Below are 20,743 nucleotides of genomic sequence, written 5' to 3'. Positions count from 1 at the left end.
TTTTTTTAATAAAGAAAGCAATAGTCTTGGCAATAACCTGTTTAGGGGTTTCCATTGGGCCCCTTTGTTCAACAACTTCATTAGCTATAGCCCATTTCTGACACTAGATGCTTCCTTGACTATGAGAGGTTTACTTTTGTCTCCCCCACTATTTGATGATTCCATTTATATTTTTCCAAATGCATATACTTAAAGAAGATTTTGTGGTAGGGTTTATATGACCCCCCCCAATGAACCCCAGTAATATCTGTTCCTCACTCCCCTCTTTCCTTCCCCTGTCCATCTAATCCCCCCATTCCTGTCCCCCCTGTATCTCCATAGCTATGCATTTTATATATTCTGTAGTTTACCCTTTTCTCATGTCCAGTCCCTTACTCAATAACTCTTTATATAAGTTCTATTTATATAAAGATTGCAACATGCCTATTAAATGCTTTAAAGCTAACATCCACATAAAAGATAATGCACGCCATATACCTGTCTCTTCTGAATTTGATTACTTTGCTCGAAAATGGTTTTTGACCACTCTATCCATTACAGACTCTGTCATGGCCATAAAATATTTACACAATTCTTCAGAGTTTTTCAAAAATAATCTTAAAATTTCTTATGGAAACATCAGATACTCTGATAGCAAATAATGACCGTTGTTATCACCATCACAGAATTCAAATTGTACTACACAGACATACTAATACAAACTTTATGACATTGATATAAAAACAAACATGTACATCAGTGGGGTATATTTGAAGACAGTGCAGCCATGTGTAGAAAAATTAACCTAGAACTCTGCACTAGATTCTATGCAAAACTCAAGTCCAAATAGATAAAAAATTTAAATATAAAGCATGATACCTTGAAGCTGATAGAGGAGAAGGTATAAAATACTCTTGACCAGTTTGTTAGCCTTTTCTATGACAAATGCTTGTTACATTTAAAGTTCTTTGTTTATTTACACTTCAAATGTTGTCCCAACTTTCCACTGCCTTCTCCATGAGACCCCAACCAACTCTCACCTCCCCTTTGCCTCTCAGAAGGTACTTGCCCCCACTCACTCACTCCCACCTCACTTCTATAGCATCCCCCTTCTCTGTGAATCAAGCTTCCACAGGACCATGTGCATCCTCTCCTACTGAGGCCAGATAAGGCAGTCCCCTGTTATACCTGTAGCAAGCAAGGCCTTGGACCAGCCCTCTTTGGTTGGTGTCTCAGTCCCTAGGAGCCTGAGGGGTCTGATTAGTAAAAACACACACCATAACTTTAGATGAATGTGGAAATATTATAACCTTTGAAACAAGTTGAAAGTTATACAAAATTATGTCATGGAATCTCCTGGGACCTGAAAATTTACAAACCTTGGGGAACTAAGAATTATTCTCACAGATTCATGATGTCTCAGAGAAACCTTTTTAAATACCAGATGCAGTGAGGTAGGAAACATTTGGCATCTCCATTTATGTGATGTTTAGCAACTGCAATGAACAAAACACTAAAGAAGCAGAGGTGACATTCTCCACCAGAACTCCTCTTCTGCTGCCTCTTAGATGTATAAGGATGAGATGAAAACAACAGAGAATCTTGGTTAGGACTGAATGGAAAGAATAGAATCTTTGAATTTTTCACGAAGTGACACTTGATGAAGCGAGGTAAGGATATTACATATTCTTAGGAGATGACCCAGGGACCCTAGTTTCTGCTTTGTATCCCTCAGCACAATATTTTACCCTTAAAGTTATTTCAAAATGCATAGCTACTATGGAAAAGACCAAGGAATATTTTTAGGATAATACAATAGATGTTATATACTATATATAAGAAATGAGTATTTCCTAAATAAGGATGGAACAAAGAATAATGAGTTGGGAAAGGGTCAAGTCCAATATATGGTTGTTAGTGAAAATATTATAATATAAATAATCCACATTAACATGCCCTGTTACTTCCATTCATTACTTTCATTCTTGGTAATTAGTTGAATGATTTTAGAATCTGACATTATTTACACAAATTGAGAGGGAATTAAATTTTGTATCATCTTAGTGTTTAATTTCTAGTATTTTAATAATAAAAACAGTGTATTTGTCACAAATATTAGGCTCTCTCTAGAAAATAGCATTTTATTTATTCAATAAATAAATGTTAAAATTTATTTATAATATCAGTGAATGAATTGTTAATGTTCATCTCATACACTCATTTTCACTTAACAAAGTTTTTAAATGCCTCTTCTTTTATGTCATTTACTTAGGTTTTTATTTGTAATATCATGTGATAGTAATTTTTAATAGTCTTAATTATAGAACTCTTAAGATAGTTTTAAATATTTCTCAATTTTCAATATGATACATACTCTATTACATTTTATGGTAAAAGTTTCTCAACTCACTTAATATTTACAATGAAAGTGTGTGGTTGAAGATAGTTTAAAAAATTAATACCTACTTAAAGTTCTGAAATAATATCTAATATGTGTTCTATATTTACTGCATTAATAAAGTAATTTTAAAGTCATTGAGATTCATTTTAAAATGTTATTTTTAAAAAGATATTTTTTAACTCATTCAATATTTCATTTCAATTTTGGCATAGAACACTTTTTAAAAAACCTTGACATCAATATTTACATTCTTCTTGACATATAATTTGCACAATATATTACTAAAATATGTGCATTATGTTGTTTGTTATTACACATGCTTATAATTCCAGAACTTGGAAGTGGAGACAACAAGACAAAAAATTCAAAGACATGGTGAGTCTGTATCTATCCTAGGCTAACTATGATTCTTCTATTACCACTAGATAAAGACTATTTACTGTTATGGGTAAAAAAGTCCTTCTCCTGTGGTAGGTCATAAAATGGCAAGTGGGTATTATACATCAAGCTGTTTTGTTAAGCACATTTATAATGTATTTCCTATTTGTTTTAGAATTTCAAGTGGGTGTAAAATGTATCATGACCATATCTCTGATCTTCCCTCAAGAAAGTAAATGATTTTTTAATTTTCATTTATCATTTCATTTAGTCTAATGTTAGGTGAACACAGATACCATATTAATAGAGGCTATGTGTTTCTTACATAGATTCACTTGAGTCTGCCACAGTACTTTACTGTGCATTCATTTGTCAAGATAACATAAAAAATGTAAGAATGTTTACCTCATAAAAATAAAAATCATATAATTAGATAAATTTCTGACTATTTTCTCTTTTAAATTCAATTTAGTTTTCAACTGAAATATAGTGAAATAACTTCTTACTTTTCTCTAACTCCTCCTATATGAACTGCTGTCATCTTCTTCATATCTTCTCTATAACAACCTCTAAAATTTTTGGCCCTTTAAAAATACTATTGTGACATAATATATAAATAAAAAAATTAAAAATATGACCTGCTTAGTCTGTATGTTGTTGCATGTATGTAAATGATATAAGGCCTGACCACTTGTTATTGGACACCTAACTGGGAGCTCATTGCTAGGAAAGAGTAATTCTCATCCCTCAACAGTCATTATTGGTCTCTGGTTCTTTGTCTAGAGGTGGGGCCCATGAGAATTCCATTCCCACGTTAGCCTGTCCATTGTTGTCCTCTCAGTAATTGGGTCTTGTTCAGGCAGTCATATTTCTGAGATAACATAGGTGTAACTTAGTTGCTGAAACTGTGTCTTACCTGTTTCTGTTGGGATTTGGTTCCTCATAATTAGTCTATCCCTGTATTTTGTTCAGTTTTCTGAAATGGTCTCCATTTGCTGCAAAGAATAACTTCTTTGACAAGGGATGAAATCTAAACCTGTCCATGGGTTTAAGGATAAGATTTTGGATTCAGTTAGGGGTTGGGATGATCTAGTAAAGAGGTGGTGAAAGACTTTCCTCTAAGACCCATGCCTACACTAAACTTAAGTAGTTGGATAGTAATGGGCATAGTTTTCCTCCTGTTGCATTTAGCTCTTTAGTTCAACTTTAAAGCTGCTGGTTACTGCTGAAAAAAGAGTGCCTCCTTATTGCTTGAGATATATCTTGCCATATTGATTATTGTGATTTATAAACATCATAGTGGAGTATGATTTGTTCGGCACTCACCTTGCAGGTTGACAAGCAACTCCTGGTGTAATAAAAATTAATACTCAGGGAGGAGGCTTTTAGGTCATGTAAAGCATTACATGTGTTAATAACATCAGTGTTAATAACATCAGTGTTATCCCTTTTATATTGCATAATTCAATTTAGACTAAAACTGCATCTTGTGTTTAATTTGCATATCTTCCTACTGCTCTAAAATATAATCACAAACTACAACTACACTGTACTCTCATTTCAGATATTTTAATTATAACAAACACTGGGATGTGAAAACAGTGCACCAATGTAGATACAGGGTGTGTGGCTGGCTTGATGACCATGTAGCTCTTTATACATTTTGCAAGTATGTTACTCTACAAAAGATGCTGGAACATAGGGGTGAAAGCTTTAAGTAAACACTGACTCAACTTCTCCATCTTAAATGAATTGTATAGGTTTTAGAAGTAAAATAGTCTGTGTTCTAGTTGAATTATTGTAATTAAGATCACCACTTTCTTTTTCAGACAACTGCATTATTTTTACTCATAGACTTTTAAAATAAAAATTCCAACCATATGTCTTACTAAATATTTGCTTAACTCATTAACATAGCATGAGTAAGTAACATAATTACATCTCATGTCTATAAAATTAATTTGATAAATAATTTCTCTTTTTCAGTTATGTGATATCACCAATTTTCATATGTGAGTTTCTGGTCCATCATCATTATTTACCACTTCCTTTGTGGAGGTCTCTCATTCACATAGAATCAAAGTAAGAAGATGTTTTTGTTTTAATTCATAAAAGGAACTGGAAAGAACTATTCCTAGTGCTCCAATAAGCAAGATAAACAATCTCACTGTTCATCCAGTTGATTCCATGGAAGACTCATGGTTCTTGGAACATCTATCTCTTAAAATCTAAGGTTAATTACTCCTTTTTTCTTTTGTCTTATACTTGGGTTTGAACATCAGACAAATTAAATAGTAAAAATGCCATATACTTTTGATCAGGAGCTTGAAAATTCAAAAGGAGATATTTTTTATATTTCTCTTAGATTTGATGTCTACGGGATGAATTCATAAAGTTATGGTCACATTTTAAAGTGAAATAAAAGTGAAACTTTAAATTTTTCAACATATGTATCATGTATAATGTTAGACTATAAAATTTCTACAGAATATTCTTTTGTTAAGAACGATTTATTTGAGGTTACAATATGTTTCTAACTTTAAAACAAATTTAAAATATAGCTGGGATTTTTATGTGCTCCTAATATATAGTTTATCTTTTCTTCTATTGCTATTTAGGGCAGTGCTTCAGCAAGACAACACAGGATAATCAATTCTGGCCTTTTATGAACATCAAGGTTATAGTTTTAAAATGTCTTTAATATTCACTTTAAGAAGGCCAAAATGATATATAAGAGCTGATGATGACAAGTTACAATATTGTATTCCACTCATACAAATGGATGTATTCATAATCAAAATTTAATAGAGGGTTTCTTAGAAATATACAGTAATTTAACATTTACTCAATTCTTGTTACTCAAGTATATTCTCCATTTTTTCTAATATTTTATTTTAAATTGCAATAGACTCCTCAATGCAAATATATCTATTTGTATAAGGGTATATGTCTTTTTGATGGAAATATTATAAACATATAGGAAGTCTATTTTTATACTGAAGTTTTATGTAAGGAAAGTTTACTTTGACTGTCTTCTTGAGAATTATGCAAAACCAGAGTTCTGTTACTGAGTTCATAATCTTGGGGCTTTCTCAGAACCCAAAAGTTGAAAAAATATTGTTTGTTGTATTTTTATTGGTCTATATGGCAACTGTAGGGGGCAACATGATAATTGTGGTGACCATCATGTATAGCCCCGCACTGCTGGGCTCCCCCATGTACTTCTTCTTGGCATTCCTGTCCTTCCTGGATGCATGTGTCTCTTCTACTGTTACACCCAAGATGATTGTAGACTTCTTACATGAGAAGAAGACTATCTCCTTTGGCTGCTGCATGACACAACTGTTTTCAGTCCATTTCTTCTCAGGAGCAGAAATGATTGTCCTAGCAGTCATGGCCTATGACCGCTATGTTGCTATTTGCAAGCCCTTGCACTACACTTCCATCCTTACCCGGAGGCTCTGTAGCATTTTAGTAGCAATATCCTGGGCAGGGGGCTTCTTGCATGCTATCATACAAATTATATTCACATTGCAGCTGCCCTTATGTGGACCCAATGTCATTGATCATTATATGTGTGACTTGTTTCCATTGCTGAAACTTGCCTGCACTGACATTCATATATTTGTTCTTTTGGTGTTTGCAAACAGTGGTGCTATCTGCATCATTATTTTCTCCCTGTTGCTTGTCTCCTATGGTGTCATTTTGTTCTCTCTGAGAGCCCACAGTTCTGAAGGTCGAAGAAAAGCTCTTTCCACCTGTGGAGCCCACATTACTGTTGTGGTTTTGTTCCTTGTTCCATGCATAATAATATATGCCCGGGATACATCTCCATTCTCCTTTGAGAAAGACACACTTATATTTGTCAATGTCCTGACACCACTGCTAAATCCTATGGTTTACACTTTCAGGAATAAGGAAATGATAAATTCCATCAGAAAAATGTGGAAGAGGCTAATAGTGATTTTTGTTAGATATTAGTATTGCTTTTTATACTGTTTGGGAAATGAATCAATGGGTAAAGATAGTTGCTATGTCAAAATGTGTATATGAGTTTTATTTTTCACAACATGTCAGAATATAAACATGAAAGCTCACATTGCTCTGGTACTATTAGTGGATAAGAGATTTGCAGATTCCAGTGTTTCACTTCATCATGGATATATTTGAAAAACAGTGAGTTAAAATTTCAAAGAAGTGTTGCTTAAGAAAATAAGATAGAATGCTACGAATGCTCATAACCAGTCCCTTCTTTTGGCTTTGTAGGCATTTTCAGAGAAACAAATACCATGTGTACTAACCTGTAAAACAGAAGCGCACGCATCCACACATACACACACACACACACACACACACACACACACACACACACACATCTAAACATGAAAAATATACCTCTAAATCTAAAGAATAAAGAACCTAGTATTTCATTGGGAAAATAAAGCAATGATTTTATGACAATATTACATAATTTGATATAGAGCAACTTAATAGTGGGATGTTGGTTACGTTTCTGGGTTCATATTTTCACTCTGGTTTGGCTACTTATCATTATTATATAAAATTAAAGGCAGTTAAATTGTATCTTATTTTATTTTATTGCATATTTGAAATGTTTTAATTCTTTGAATTCTTACTAGTAACTTTATGCTTTGTTTAAAATTTGGCTGAGAAAATAAGTGTGTAATTGTATAAAAAATACTAAAGTTATTTTTAGAGAAAAGAGGTTTCTAAGTGACACATTGAGACCTTATAACCTATAAATACACACAGAGAGAAACCCTGAACCTTAGTTTTTGGTGTTCCTGAGTTATCTGGCTTCATTTTAAGGTGAGCCCATTCATGTCTGCTAGAAAACACGAGTTGCTTCCTCAATTTTATTACAGATAAAATACAGGAGACCAGCTGGACTATCTCTTGGACAATGTGACTATCCTACTCCAGTGAGCTCTGGAACTTGATTACATACAAAAATATCCTCCTATTTTTAGCACAAGAAGAAATGCTTGCAGACATTAGTTTTCTAGTCATAATAGAGCAAAAAATAATGACATACTGAGCACATGTAACCTGCTCTTTACAGGAACAAATAGAAGCCAGAATGAGCAGATTTAAAATTAGTTTCCAAAAATGTTAATTTCAATGTATTATGTGATTGTAATAGTCTTAACCTTGTATGCACAAATAATAATTATATCTTTATACTTATCAATGGAGAATATTTATGTCACTTCATGGTTATGCTTATGTTCATTATCAAGAGGAGATTATGGGAAATTAACTTACTGTTAAACACCTTCTGTTCAGAATCAACTACACTAGCCAGCAACTGAATTTTATGATAAAAAATTTCTGAATATTAATAGTGTTTGTTTTTATTGACATTAATTGTCAGAGATACTATACATGGAGCTATAGAAGACACATGAGACTTTCTATTGGGGGAAAAATACAGAAACCACAGAGGAAATACCAAAATCTGTAGATGTCACATAAAGAACAGAGACATAAACTCTTTCTTTCATGAGGTTGACAAAGAATGAGCCTACAGTTTAATTATTTATGTCTCTCCCTGGTTTTCTGCCTGTCTGTAGGTTGTGGTAACTGGTCTTTCTTCTGTCCGTTGTGTGTATCTGACCTGTCTGTCCTTAGTTCTTTCTGATGTGTTATGCATATTTCAGTTCCAAATCTGTGCCAGTCTCATCCATGTCTGGTTCCTGAGACAAAAAATGGGGATTGTTCTGTATACACTCAAAAGCAGAGAAAATATGGTGTTGGAAAGAGATAAGAGACTCTTATGCTCAGAGGAAATATTAATTTAGAAAATGTCTCCATCATAATGGAGTAGGCAAGCCTGTGGTAACTTCCTCTTGATTGATAATTGGGTATAGAAGAATCCATCACCAGTTAATACAATTTGTGAGCAGGTGGTCTTGAGGTTTATAAGAAAGCAAATTGAGTAATCCAAGTAGACATGTTTATAAACAATGTTCCTGTATGGTACCTATTTCATTTTCTGACTACAAATTTCTGCTTGAATTCCTGCCTCAACCTTCTTCAATGATAGACAATGACATAGAAGTAGAAGCCAAATAAACTATGACTTTCCTAAGTTTATTTTGACCAATTTAAGAAGAAAATTTTAGAAATACTCTAAGATATTATTAAAATTTCAAATTTAACATATTATGGCAGTAAATTTATATAACCAGAAAGCTGTAAAATAGTGGATACTTTTTTACAAGAGATGAATGTTGTTTTCATCTCTCAATTGCCTATATACACCTGCTTGTCATACCATATGCCATTTTTATTATATGTTTGATCTTAAGTTTCTAACAATTTTTAGCACTTATTGTAAGTATACAATTTTTGGCTGGAGAGAGCTCAGCATCTAAGAGCACATACTGATTTTTACAGAAGTCTTAAATTGTGTAACTGGTTCCATCCTTGCCAGACTCACTTCTAAGTACAATAGTACTTATGACACTCCATTGTGAGTCACAATATAGTATTACAATTTAAGTGTCTATTGGTATGACTTTGATTTCAGGAAGAAAAGTAAACACTATGGTAAATTGGTGGTGAAGGTGAAGTTGTTGTTTGATAAACATGACTACAGTTGTAAAGAGTTAGATATAGTGAACTAGCAAAGCATTCTGAATGTAAGGATCTTTTGAGTCACTGTGTTAGAAGCTTAGAAGACCAGCTACCGATAGAAATGCTGACAGTAGAGGGCTGCTGAGTTCTCTGGAGAATACAAAGAGAATCTCATAAAATTGACTGTTGGTGTAACATATTTGTCAAGAATCTTGTTTTATCCTGCCCATGTTCTATGTTCTTGAGTGAAGTTGAGTTGAAAGATAATAGGGATTTTTGTTTGTTTGTTTTTTCTTTCTTTTGGGGGATATTTTATTTATTTACATTTCAAATGTTATGCCCTTTCCTGGTTTCTCCTCTAAAAAACCCCTATCAAATCCCCCCTTACCCTGATTCTATGAGGGTGCTTCCTGTTCTACCCACACACTCCCACCTCACTGTCCTAGCATTCCTCTACACTGAGGTGTCAAGCCTTCACAGGACCAAGTGCCTCCTCTCCCATTGATGCCAGATAAGCCCCTTCAGCTCCTTCAGTTCTTCCCCTAACTCCTCCATTGGGGTCCCCGGTGCTCAGTTCAATGGTTGGCTGCGAGCATCTACATCTATATTGGTTAGGCTCTGGCAGAACCTCTCAGGGGACAGCTGTATCAGGCTTCTGTCAGCAATCACTTCTTGGCATCTCCAATAGTGTCTGGGTTTGGTGTCTGCATGTGGGATGAATTCCCAAGTGGGGCAATCACTGGATGGCCTTTCCTTCAGTCTCTAATCTTTGTCCCTGTGTTTCCTTTAGACAGGAGAAATTCTGGGTTACAATTTTAGAGATGGGTATGTGCTGATCCCTCAACTGGGGGGCCATGCCTAACCTCTGAATATGGTCTCAGCATGTTCTCCCTCCCCTTTGTGGAGTATTTCAGCTAATGTCATCCCTGTGGGGTCCTGGGAAGCTCTTGATTTCCTGGCATCTGGGACTTTCTGGTTGCTACCCCCAGCTCCCCAGCTCCCATTGCTACACACCTCTGTTCAATTTACTGACCCTCTGTACATCTCCTCTGTCTCCTCCCATACGTGATTCTTCCCCCTCTTTCTCCCCTCCCCCTCTTCTCTTCCTCCAAAGTCCCTCCTACCTTCTACTTCCTGTAATTATTTTGTTTTCCTTTCGAAGTAAGACTGAAGTATCCACTCTTTGGTTTTCCTTCCTCTTGAGCTTCTGTGGTCCATGAGTTGTATCATGGGTATTGCACACTTTTTGCCTAATATCCACTTATCAGTGAATACATACTGTGTGTGTTCTTTTGTGATTAAGTTATCTCACTCAGGATGATATTTTCTAGATCCATTTGCCTTTGAATTTTATTAAGTCACTGTTCTTAATAGCTGAGTAGTATTCCATTGTGTAAAATCACATAGCAAGATGTGTCCTTTAAAAGTGGTTATATTTGCTAGTGAGTAACATCCTTTTCTGAACTGTGATAAAGTAAATAAGCCTAAAACATGACACCACCCACCAAAGGCTCCAAAATAAGAAAATGTGAACTTAATTGAAAGAAGAAAGTATCATGTGAGAATATAACTGGAAAAGTTCACTGCTTCCGAAATAAATAAATGAGCATAGAAGCTCATTTAGCTTAAAAATTTAAGATTTATGGAGTCTTGCACCTGATTTTCTGACAGGAAATGAATCTTAGCAAAGGAGAGAAGACTTGGAGTCCTTTCAGGAAACATCTGATAAGCCATTGCTAAAATCTGTGATGGTAAAGCCTTCATTGCAATGAAGATACTAGAGTGCAGAGATTTCTGGTCATGTGACATCAGCAGAGCAAATTCCTAAGCTGGTGGTAGAGAGGGTTCATAATGGTCTATGCCTCTGTGGTGGTCAGTAGATTTGGAATAGTTGAGCTATGGAATCCCTACTGATCTCAATCCTTCTTCAGTGCAAGTCAAGATGACAGACACATGGATCAGCAGGATTAATAAATACTTCTACTGAGTTTTATTATTGCTTTTGTTCTATGATTTTCTTCCCTATGCCCCCAGTGCTCCCTTTTGGGATAGGATCATATGTCTTGTGCCACTCTGTCTTCCTGACAAAACATAGCCACTGTGTTAGTGAACATATAGTGCATTTGGATACCTGCAGAAGACTAACAGAGGATTCTGCCTTTCAACCACATGTCATTGATAGAGGATGAACTCATGAGTACTCTTCCTCACTCCTCACTAAGAAGCTACTGATGGTCAAAGGTTCCTAAAAAGGAAGGATCATTTTCTTCAATTATTTAGCCATATGGAAAGTACATATGCCTTGATAATCCTCTACTCATGTTTCTACAAGCAATCCTAAAGTCATTGGGTCAAAACAAAAGACAAGAATATAGAAAGATTATTTGGAAATACGTAGTCATCAGCGTGAGAAGGAGGATATAATGATACAGCATGCATATGTGAGAAATTGTCAAAATATGAAAATGAAGGCAAACATTCTAGAGGAAATAAAGACACTTCTATTACTGCATACTTTCACTGGTAATGTTTTCCCTGAAAACTTCCTATTATTCTTAAAGATATACTGGTAGACTCTTTATAACAAAACTCATCTGTTACATTGGTAAAGTGTACAGCAGTCCTGCTTAAGTCTGCATAGTGACACAGTATCCCATCCATCATGCAACTGTCAGTTCCCGACATGATTTATAAAATCATCATCAATAGAGCCCCCCAATGTACATTTTAAAGCAGACTTTGAATGTAATACACATGTGAACACTCTAGCTATTGAAAAAGTATAAAAATATTGTATCTCAGCAACTCAGGGGCAAGAAATTGTTGAAACCATGAGGGAGTTTAGCATTAGTCTCAGAGGTAGATCCTCTCTCAGGAAAACCACATTAAATTCCACTAGCAATTAAGGAGAGATTTTGGCCCCGTTATTTTTTTTAGTATTATTCTTAAAATGTGATTAAGACTGTATGAGAGGAACATTGGGAACATTCTCTACCTTCACTGGTGTATCTGCTAGATTGGAAGGAATAATTTGGTACAAAAATTGCATTTTGCTCACCACTGAATAGACTATTCTTCACAGAGAATAAGAACTGGCCATCTCTAGATATTTCAGTAAAATACTATATGGTAAGACTCATAAGCCTATATTTACATTTTCAGTGATGTTTTAAATTATACAAATATATTTTAAATATTTTTTGGCCAGGACATCCTATATTTAATGAAAGTATTAAGATTTTTATTTCATAAGTGGGTTCTTGGAGGCATTTTATACATATACCTTATGTGTATTTCAGATTTTATGACCCAAATCAAGACATTCAGAAGCTATTAAAATGATACAGAAAAACAGAAAATAGCACTTAATAGAAGTAACTGCCTAAGTGCCCAATAAGCAGTAGTTAAAAAGTAAGGGCCTTTGTTATTTCTCTCCATCTCTCATTTCCCTTCTTTCTCTCCTTTCTTTGCTCCGTCCTTCCCTCCCTCCCTCCTTCCTTCCATCTTTTCTTCCTTCTCTCCCTTCCTTCCTTTTTTCATTCCTCCTCTTTTCTTCCTCCATTCTTCTAATAATGCTACTTGCTTGCTTTCTTGTTCAATAATTCTTCATCTTCCTTCTCTTTGCTGTTATTTTCTTCATGTTTTATGTAATCAAACATATTTCACTTTCATCTTCATGCAGAAATCAAGTAGCATAGAAAGCATCAGCATTTGAGCTTTATATTATCTTTGCAATAATACTTTGCTTGTTTTCTAAGTACATATTCAACTATTGTGAATAAAGTCATCTTTCCTATGTTTGGATAAAAATGTGGTATTTCCTGAGACTGTATAAAAGATATTTATAGAGGATAATGGTACATTGACATGCTGTAAAACTCTATGCAATATTGCAAACAAATATAAAATATTCATTTTAAACTGTTATATGGCAACCCATAATTAAGAAAAGGAAAGTATGATCAAAATAAGGTCACCACTGAATGCTGTGAATTAAGTACACTTAATGTCCTCTAACAATTTCATTTCTGCCACAGGAAAATCCTATATGAAGATAGGATCTCCTTTAGTGTTTCTTATCATGGCATCAGTGCTTAAACATGTCCAAAATCACCAAGACATCAAAAGAGAAACTTTGTAATCTATTATGAAGACAGTGATGTTAAGCAGGGAAAAATCCTTTCCCATACATTTCAGAAACAGCAAGACAAAGAATGTTGAGACATTTAGAGAAACCAACAGAGCAAACTAGAAAAAAGAAAAGCTATTAGTTCCCTAAAAAAAAAAAAAATCATTCTTGGAGAACAGCTGAAGGGAATTTCTCTAGGAACACATAAAAGCAAGCAATATTTCATTAGTACCTAACCATCTAAAATAAAAATATGATTGGCCTTTGAAATTTATCATAAAATTAATTTATTATCATTGCTGATAAAAAATATTTTTTGAAATATATTTGAGTCAACTACTTAGAGTATAATTTCTGCCCATCCCTCAAATAGGTTTGAATGTTATTAACATTTTACATTAACAAAGAAATCTTGTTATTTATATATTAATTGGATGTTATCCAGTGGTGCAATCACTTAGTACATGGTGCTTATATACACAGATTGGCATGACAATTAGTTTTGTTGCTATCATAAATGAGTAGGAAAGAGTGGGACAATGTGCATGGCTGAACACAGGGAAGAACACTCCCCAGTGTTTCTCCTCATGGAGATGGCACAGAGACCACTGTTCCTTTTGCTAATGTCACGGGAACAATGAGGAACAGCCTTTGGATATTTAACTACATTACTTTTAGGAGTTAGAAGGGCTAAGGATGTTTCAGGAGAAATGTTGGCAGAGTTAGTTGGTCCTTACATTAAAAAAGTAGATGTGAATACAAGGACAAAGAGTGGAGCGAGCAGAGACTGAAGGAAAGACCCTCCAGAGACTGCCCCAGCTGGGAATTTATTCCATGTGCAGCTACCAAACCCAGTCACTATTGTTGATGCCAAGAAGTGCTTGCTGACAGGAGCCTGATATAGCTACTTTCTAAAAGGTACCTTCAGATCTGAAAGGTACTTTCAGATCCTTAATGATACAGATGCAGATGCTTGCAGCCAACCATCTGATTGAAGACAGAGACCCCAATGGAGAAGTTAGGGGAAGGACTGAGGGAGCTGAAGGGGTTTGAAACCCCATAGGAAGAGCAGCAATATCAACCAACCAACCCCCTTGCCCAGAGCTCCCAGGTACTAAACCACCAACCAAGGAGTACACATGGAGAGAACCATGGCTCCAGCTGCATATGTAGCAGAGGATAGCCTCATCTGGCATCAGTGCTAGGGGAGGCCCTTGGTCCTCTGAAGACTTGATGTACTAGTGTGGGGGAATGCTAGGGCAGTGAGTTGGGAGTGGGTGAGAGGATAGGGGAGCACCTTCATAGAAGCAGGGGGAGGGAGTGGGAGAGGGATTTTGTGGAGGAGAAACCGCGGGAAGGGGGATAACATTTAATATGCAAATAAATAAAATAACCTATAAAAATTGAAAAACAAAAAACTAAAAACTAGATGTGAAATCCAAGAGTATATGAAGGTAGGGGAGGGTTGTCTCATCATCATGGCCATTTAAGGTAACATTTAACATATAAGGTAATATCAGAATAATAATGTTCAATATTATTCTGTCAGACTATGAGCTAGGTACTATGGTGAATGACCAGCAAACTTCACAACCTTTTCAGAACTTCAAAGAAATTAATTTTGTGTGTTTTAATTTTGATAATTAATTTTAAACATCTTTATATTAGTAACAAAGGATATATTACAAAGTGTATAACATTTCATAACTCACATCTAGGTTACAAAATGTAGTAACAATATCCCTTAAGAACCTTGTAATTTTCCTTGGATTTCCGAGTTAACTCACTATGATCAGCAGGGGAGTTTTGGTTGTTCCATTTCTATGCTGGGCTGATTCACCTCTTTAGGCAAAATGGTAGTTAATCCTCTCCTGGGAGGTCATCATATTCACGCCATAAGTTACTCTGAAATTCTTCACTGTTGTGGTCTTCATGTTACTTGTGTTTTGTTAATAGTGTGATGCAATGATGATTTGTAATTTTATTATTTACAAATCAACCTGTTATGAATGTTTTATGAATTTCTGTGTTCCAAACTGATGATGTATCATCATTTCACTTCATTTGTGACTGAGTTTACAGACACAAAGAATATAAATAGTAGTTTGGAGATATTTCCTGATATGTTTTCTGAAGGCATTATTTAAATGAACCAATTTTATTATACTTGACTAAACTTTGAAAATACACCTGAGGATTTTTTATATGACCATGTATTGCTGATATTTAAAATAATGCTGAAACCAATACTCATGTTTCTTGTAATTTACAGATTCCATGATCTCTGGATACAACATTATGGATTTGTCTGCATGTAATGACACAATGTTTTAATTCTAGAATTTGAATATGGAGGAGAGAGTATAAAAAATTTAAGATTGCCCTAAGTTTATGGTGAGTTTGAGCCCAGCCTTGTCTACATTAGACCTTCACAATTTTCCACCAAAGTAAAGAACTATCAATTTGTCTTTCATTGAGCCAAAACTTGCAGTTTGTCATTTTTTTCTATAACTAGTTCATATTACACTGAAACTGTTTTTTTTGCCTATTTGAAAATGGAATAATTAAATTTTTCTCTCTACTTACCATAATATTTGGCTTAGTTTTAATATACTTCCAGTTTTTCTGTATATTTAAAATGTTGACACATGTCTACAATTAAGCATGATGCTATCTACCCTCATTCCCCTCTTTGAATCCCCCTAAGTCAAATGCAACACACTTCTCATAACTATATGATTCTCTTATTTTTTGGTAACTCACTGTACCCAGTTGGTATTTCCTAGATGTGAGATTCCCGGTTTTACACACTGGAACATGGGGAACCTACCACCGACCACATCCTCAGTAAAGAATAGTTACCCGTTCCTAGCAAATATTAAGTGAGAATACCTCCTCATAATTATAAGGGGTAGAAATTATCTTCCCCAACAATGCTAGGATTTTTGGTTTCCTCGATCTTTTGCAGATATTTGCAGCTACTTTGAGTTCTTGAAGTTAATAGCTAAATCAAGTTCAGAGGGTATTTTAGAGCACTCCTTTCCATTTCTCAGCTATTAAATTTCCCTCATTCTCTTCCATATTGTTCTCTGAGCAGTGGCATTGCAGTAAAGGTAAATATAATTGCTCAGTGTAGTAATGATCTTATTCACTTATCCTCAGTTCTGGCTTTTATCTAAATTTGTATTAATACAATAAGATCAAACAAGAAAATTCATCATATCCCTCACATGGATTCACAAGATTCTACTACAGAGCTTTATACTATGTGCAATATTCAAAATTATGAACAAAACATAGATATACTTGCCTAATCTAAATAACAAGTTTTGTTTAAATGTAGCCTAATTTCCAATCAATATTCTCTTAGTGTTAAGGATTCAATTCAGAATAAAGCTTGTTATAGGTAAATTATTTTCTAAATGATTAATAACCTATAACCCTTTGATAGTAATATATGGCCCTGTATATACTGTAATAGACATTTTAAGACTAATTTTAGAAACTTATGTTTTTGAAATATGATGGCACTGTTTTGTTTGTTACTAGTGATTATATTAAATAGGACATAAAAGAAGCTAAGAATTATTAATTCTGTTTCCGTGGTAATAAAAAGTCTGTGAAGCTAATTCTACCAAAGGAAGGACCTTTTTGTTGATGTGGTATTACACATTATATGAAATAACACAGTTTTTTCATTGCAGATTTACATGAACACATTTTACTTCTACTCCTTTCTTATGAATCATGCAAAACCAGACCGTTGTCACTGAATTCATACTCCTGGGACTTTCACAAAACCCAAAAGTTGAGAAGATCTTATTTGTTATATTTTTATTGCTCTATCTTGCAACAATTGGGGGCAACATGACAATTGTGGTGACCATTGTTTGGAGCCCTGCATTGCTGGGTTCTCCCATGTACTTCTTCCTGGCATTCTTGTCCTTACTGGATGCATGTGTCTCCTCTATTGTCACACCCAAGATGATTATAGATTTATTCTATAAGAGGAAGACCATCTCCTTTGAATGTTGCATGACACAAGTGTTTTCTGTCCACTTCTTCAGTGCTGTGGAGGTGATCATTTTGGCAGCTATGGCTTATGACCGCTATGTGGCCATTTGTAAGCCATTGCACTACTCTTCCATTATGAATAGGAGGGTCTGTGGCATCCTGGTGGGGGTAGCCTGGGCAGGGGGATTTTTGCATTCAATCATACAAATTATATTCACTTTGCATTTGCCTTTCTGTGGCCCTAATTTTATTGATCATTTTATATGTGACTTGTTCCCATTGCTGAAGCTTGCTTGCATCGACACACATATATTTGTAATTTTGGTGTTTGCTAACAGTGGGTCTATCTGCATCATTATCTTTTCCTTTTTGCTTGTTTCCTATGGTGTAATATTGTTCTCTCTGAGAACCCATAGTTCTGAAGGGAGACGTAAAGCTCTCTCTACCTGTGGGTCCCACATTACTGTCGTAGTTTTGTTCTTTGTACCATGCATATTAATATATGCACGACCTACATCTCCATTCTCTTTGGAGAAAAATGTATTTATATTTGCGGATGTCTTGACACCATTACTCAATCCTATGGTTTACACTTTCAGGAACAAGGAAATGAAGAATGCCATTAAGAAAATGTGGAGAACTTTATTAGTGGTTCCTGACACATATCAAAATAATTAATGCCTTAGGCTAGGAAGATAGTTCTGTGGATGAAACAAAGCCAGTACTGTGTAACTATAAGAATTTTATCTGCATCCCCTTTGCCTATGTCTATAGTCAAGTATGGCAGTGTGATTTTAACCTAGTGCTGGTATTTCTGAGACAGGTGAGATGCAGCTGAACTTTGGAAAGTTAATCTATCAGAGAGCTAGCAAGTTCCGGGTCCATACACAGACCTTGTCTCTAAGAAACAAGACAAAGTGAAACAAATGAAGATTCTCAATTCCGTCGTTTTAGTCTGCATGAAAATTAATGGACACTGGTAGTGCATTCATTGTGTGCACGCATGTGCACACACAAAAACAGAGAAAGAGAGAGACAGAGACAGAGAAATGAGACAAAGAGACTGACAGAGACAGGAAGGAGAGGGACAGAGAACATATATGCATAAGCACATAAGGAAACAATTCAAAAATATATTTTTGACTTTTAAAATATGACTGGTAGGTACAACCATGTAAGATCAGCCATAGGGTTGGCTAAAAGACCTTAAATAATGATAACACCAGCTGATTTATATCAATGTGGAAGGGGCAACTTCACAAGGTTTCACCTCTAGATAAAATGAGACAGTCAGACAGTCAATCAATGTCTGCTGAGAGTACAAAAACATTTTTTTCCAGGACGAAACTGTCCTGTAGGCTATCCAAACCCAAGTGTTCAGTTTTAATACATGCATTTATGGATAACACTTAATGAACTTATTAAGTGCCTATATACATACATACATACATATATATGCATGTGTGTATAATATATATATATATATATATATATATATATTGAAATAAAAGAAGAATGAACTTGAGATGCAGAGGAAGGAGGGAGAATTTGACTGAGAGAAATGACATAAATGCAGTACCCATATGAAAAAAATTTCAAAACAAAATTTAAACATGAGTAAAAACAATATTTACTTAGATATGCACTTCAGAATTTACTCATATATAAAGAGTTTATTTTATTTTAAGAGACTGAGTTAATATTAGGATTAAAAACTTTGCTTTGAGCTCACACTTCTTGTGAATTGACTGTTCATTATTGCTATATGAAAAATAAAACATTTAAACTTTATACTCATAACTATAATGAAATATTAGAAGATGTTAGAATGTATTCTATTCACACTATTCATTAAAATGTTGAAAAATTATATGTTCAAAATCATGGAAAAAAGATACTGAATCAAAACCAAGTAATGGGCTCCTAAGTATTATTGAGAAGTTTCAGAACATAGAAATACAAAGAGAGTTAAAAATACAACCTGGAATGTAGCTGTTTTGGTGTCATTTGTCTTTGTCTTAAAAGGAGATCTATTTATTTAATGTACAAATTGCATCACATTTTGAAATTTTTGATAGATAAAATATGATTCACCTTTTAGTTTATCAGGTAAAGAGCCTATGGTTAAACAGGTCAGAGGACCTACAAAAGAACCTAATACTAAATACTGTTAAAGTGACACAATATGAAACTGACTTCCAACGACTTACTTTTATCCCTATAGGCTAAGGTACCACTCAACTGTAATCAGAGTAGCTTTTATGCACAGTAGATGGTGATCAACATATAGATCCACTACTAGAAAAGTATATAGAATAAAAAACTGAAAAAATAATCAGTTCTAAAAGAAATGTGTACCACAACTCTCCCTCCAAAGGCTCAGTAATCATTGTGGAAGAGGGAACCAGGAAGATTATAAAAACCAGAGATGCTGGATATAGTGTGATAACCGTATTATTAAATGAGCATGTCTATATCAATATGTATAAGACCTGTGCAAGCCAGACTAAACACCATTGTGGACAAAGAAGTTTGAAATGGAGTTCTGTTCATATCCAAGGATCTATTAGCAACCTTTAACTGCTAGAAAAGAAAGTGTTGGTTATATCTAAAAGTTGAGCATAATATAAGCTGACCATATTCTAGTAGATAGTCACATATCCAAAAATATGTGTGCAGCATAAATTGTTCCAGATGGAGTGGTGTGAAACACGAATTTGGGTGGGAAGGGAATGAAGCCTGGAAGTGGGAAGTGTAGGGAAAATGAAGATAGATATTTGCAAAACTCACTGCATAAGATTCTTAAAAGAATAATTGAAAAATCAACTTTAAGGAACATCATAAATGTAAAGATGGGAATTGCTCTGTGTCTAGGTATCTTATAGGAGGCAATATTGACTTCTATTTAAAGAATGAAAAGGCTCACTATATATGTTCTTTCAAGACTTGCATTGTACGTACTACAAGCTAAATATGTTCATTTTATCCCATTGGCCCTGCTTTATAAGATCTACATTTTCTGAATATCAATAGGCTCTGTTCTTATTTTCCCATATGTAACACATTTCCCTTGAAGTTTCACTTCTCTAATCATCTGTGTAAACATAACAACATAACTCATAGGCCTCTTCAGCTATGGTACATCCAAGTACTGCTAGAATTCCCTCTCTCTAGGCATCAAACTAGGTGTATCCTTGCTTTTTTAAAAAATTGGATATTATACTTATTTACATTTCAGATGT

The 20,743-nt window shown here is 34.6% G+C and overlaps 2 protein-coding genes across 9 annotated transcripts; both read left to right on the top strand.

Annotated features, from left to right (window-relative positions):
- Positions 1-1,442: 1,442 nt before the first annotated feature.
- On the top strand, positions 1,443-8,121 carry LOC117704635 (olfactory receptor 4C15-like). 8 transcript variants are annotated; one of them, XM_076929090.1, is made up of 5 exons: positions 1,443-1,649; positions 2,713-2,755; positions 4,745-4,770; positions 4,874-4,991; positions 5,377-8,121. In XM_076929090.1, the coding sequence occupies exon 5, from the start codon at positions 5,804-5,806 to the stop codon at positions 6,737-6,739; it is 936 nt and encodes a 311-aa protein (XP_076785205.1). In that variant the 5' UTR covers positions 1,443-1,649; positions 2,713-2,755; positions 4,745-4,770; positions 4,874-4,991; positions 5,377-5,803; the 3' UTR covers positions 6,740-8,121. The 8 variants fall into 8 exon arrangements, with proteins under 8 accessions (XP_076785205.1, XP_076785204.1, XP_076785203.1 ...); XM_076929089.1 differs by having other exon boundaries at positions 4,874-8,121; XM_076929088.1 differs by lacking the exon at positions 4,874-4,991 and having other exon boundaries at positions 4,745-4,840.
- A 4,197-nt stretch (positions 8,122-12,318) lies between these two features.
- Positions 12,319-19,820, top strand: LOC117703183 (olfactory receptor 4C15-like). Its single transcript, XM_076929084.1, has 3 exons — positions 12,319-12,487; positions 15,760-15,881; positions 17,192-19,820. The coding sequence occupies exon 3, from the start codon at positions 17,235-17,237 to the stop codon at positions 18,177-18,179; it is 945 nt and encodes a 314-aa protein (XP_076785199.1). The 5' UTR covers positions 12,319-12,487; positions 15,760-15,881; positions 17,192-17,234; the 3' UTR covers positions 18,180-19,820.
- Positions 19,821-20,743: the final 923 nt, after the last annotated feature.

The sequence above is a fragment of the Arvicanthis niloticus genome, chromosome 2, assembly GCF_011762505.2.
Source record: "Arvicanthis niloticus isolate mArvNil1 chromosome 2, mArvNil1.pat.X, whole genome shotgun sequence".
In the NCBI taxonomy this organism is placed as follows: domain Eukaryota; kingdom Metazoa; phylum Chordata; class Mammalia; order Rodentia; family Muridae; genus Arvicanthis; species Arvicanthis niloticus.
Note: the sequence above shows the minus strand (reverse complement) of the source record. Positions and strands in the feature narration are given on the sequence as shown.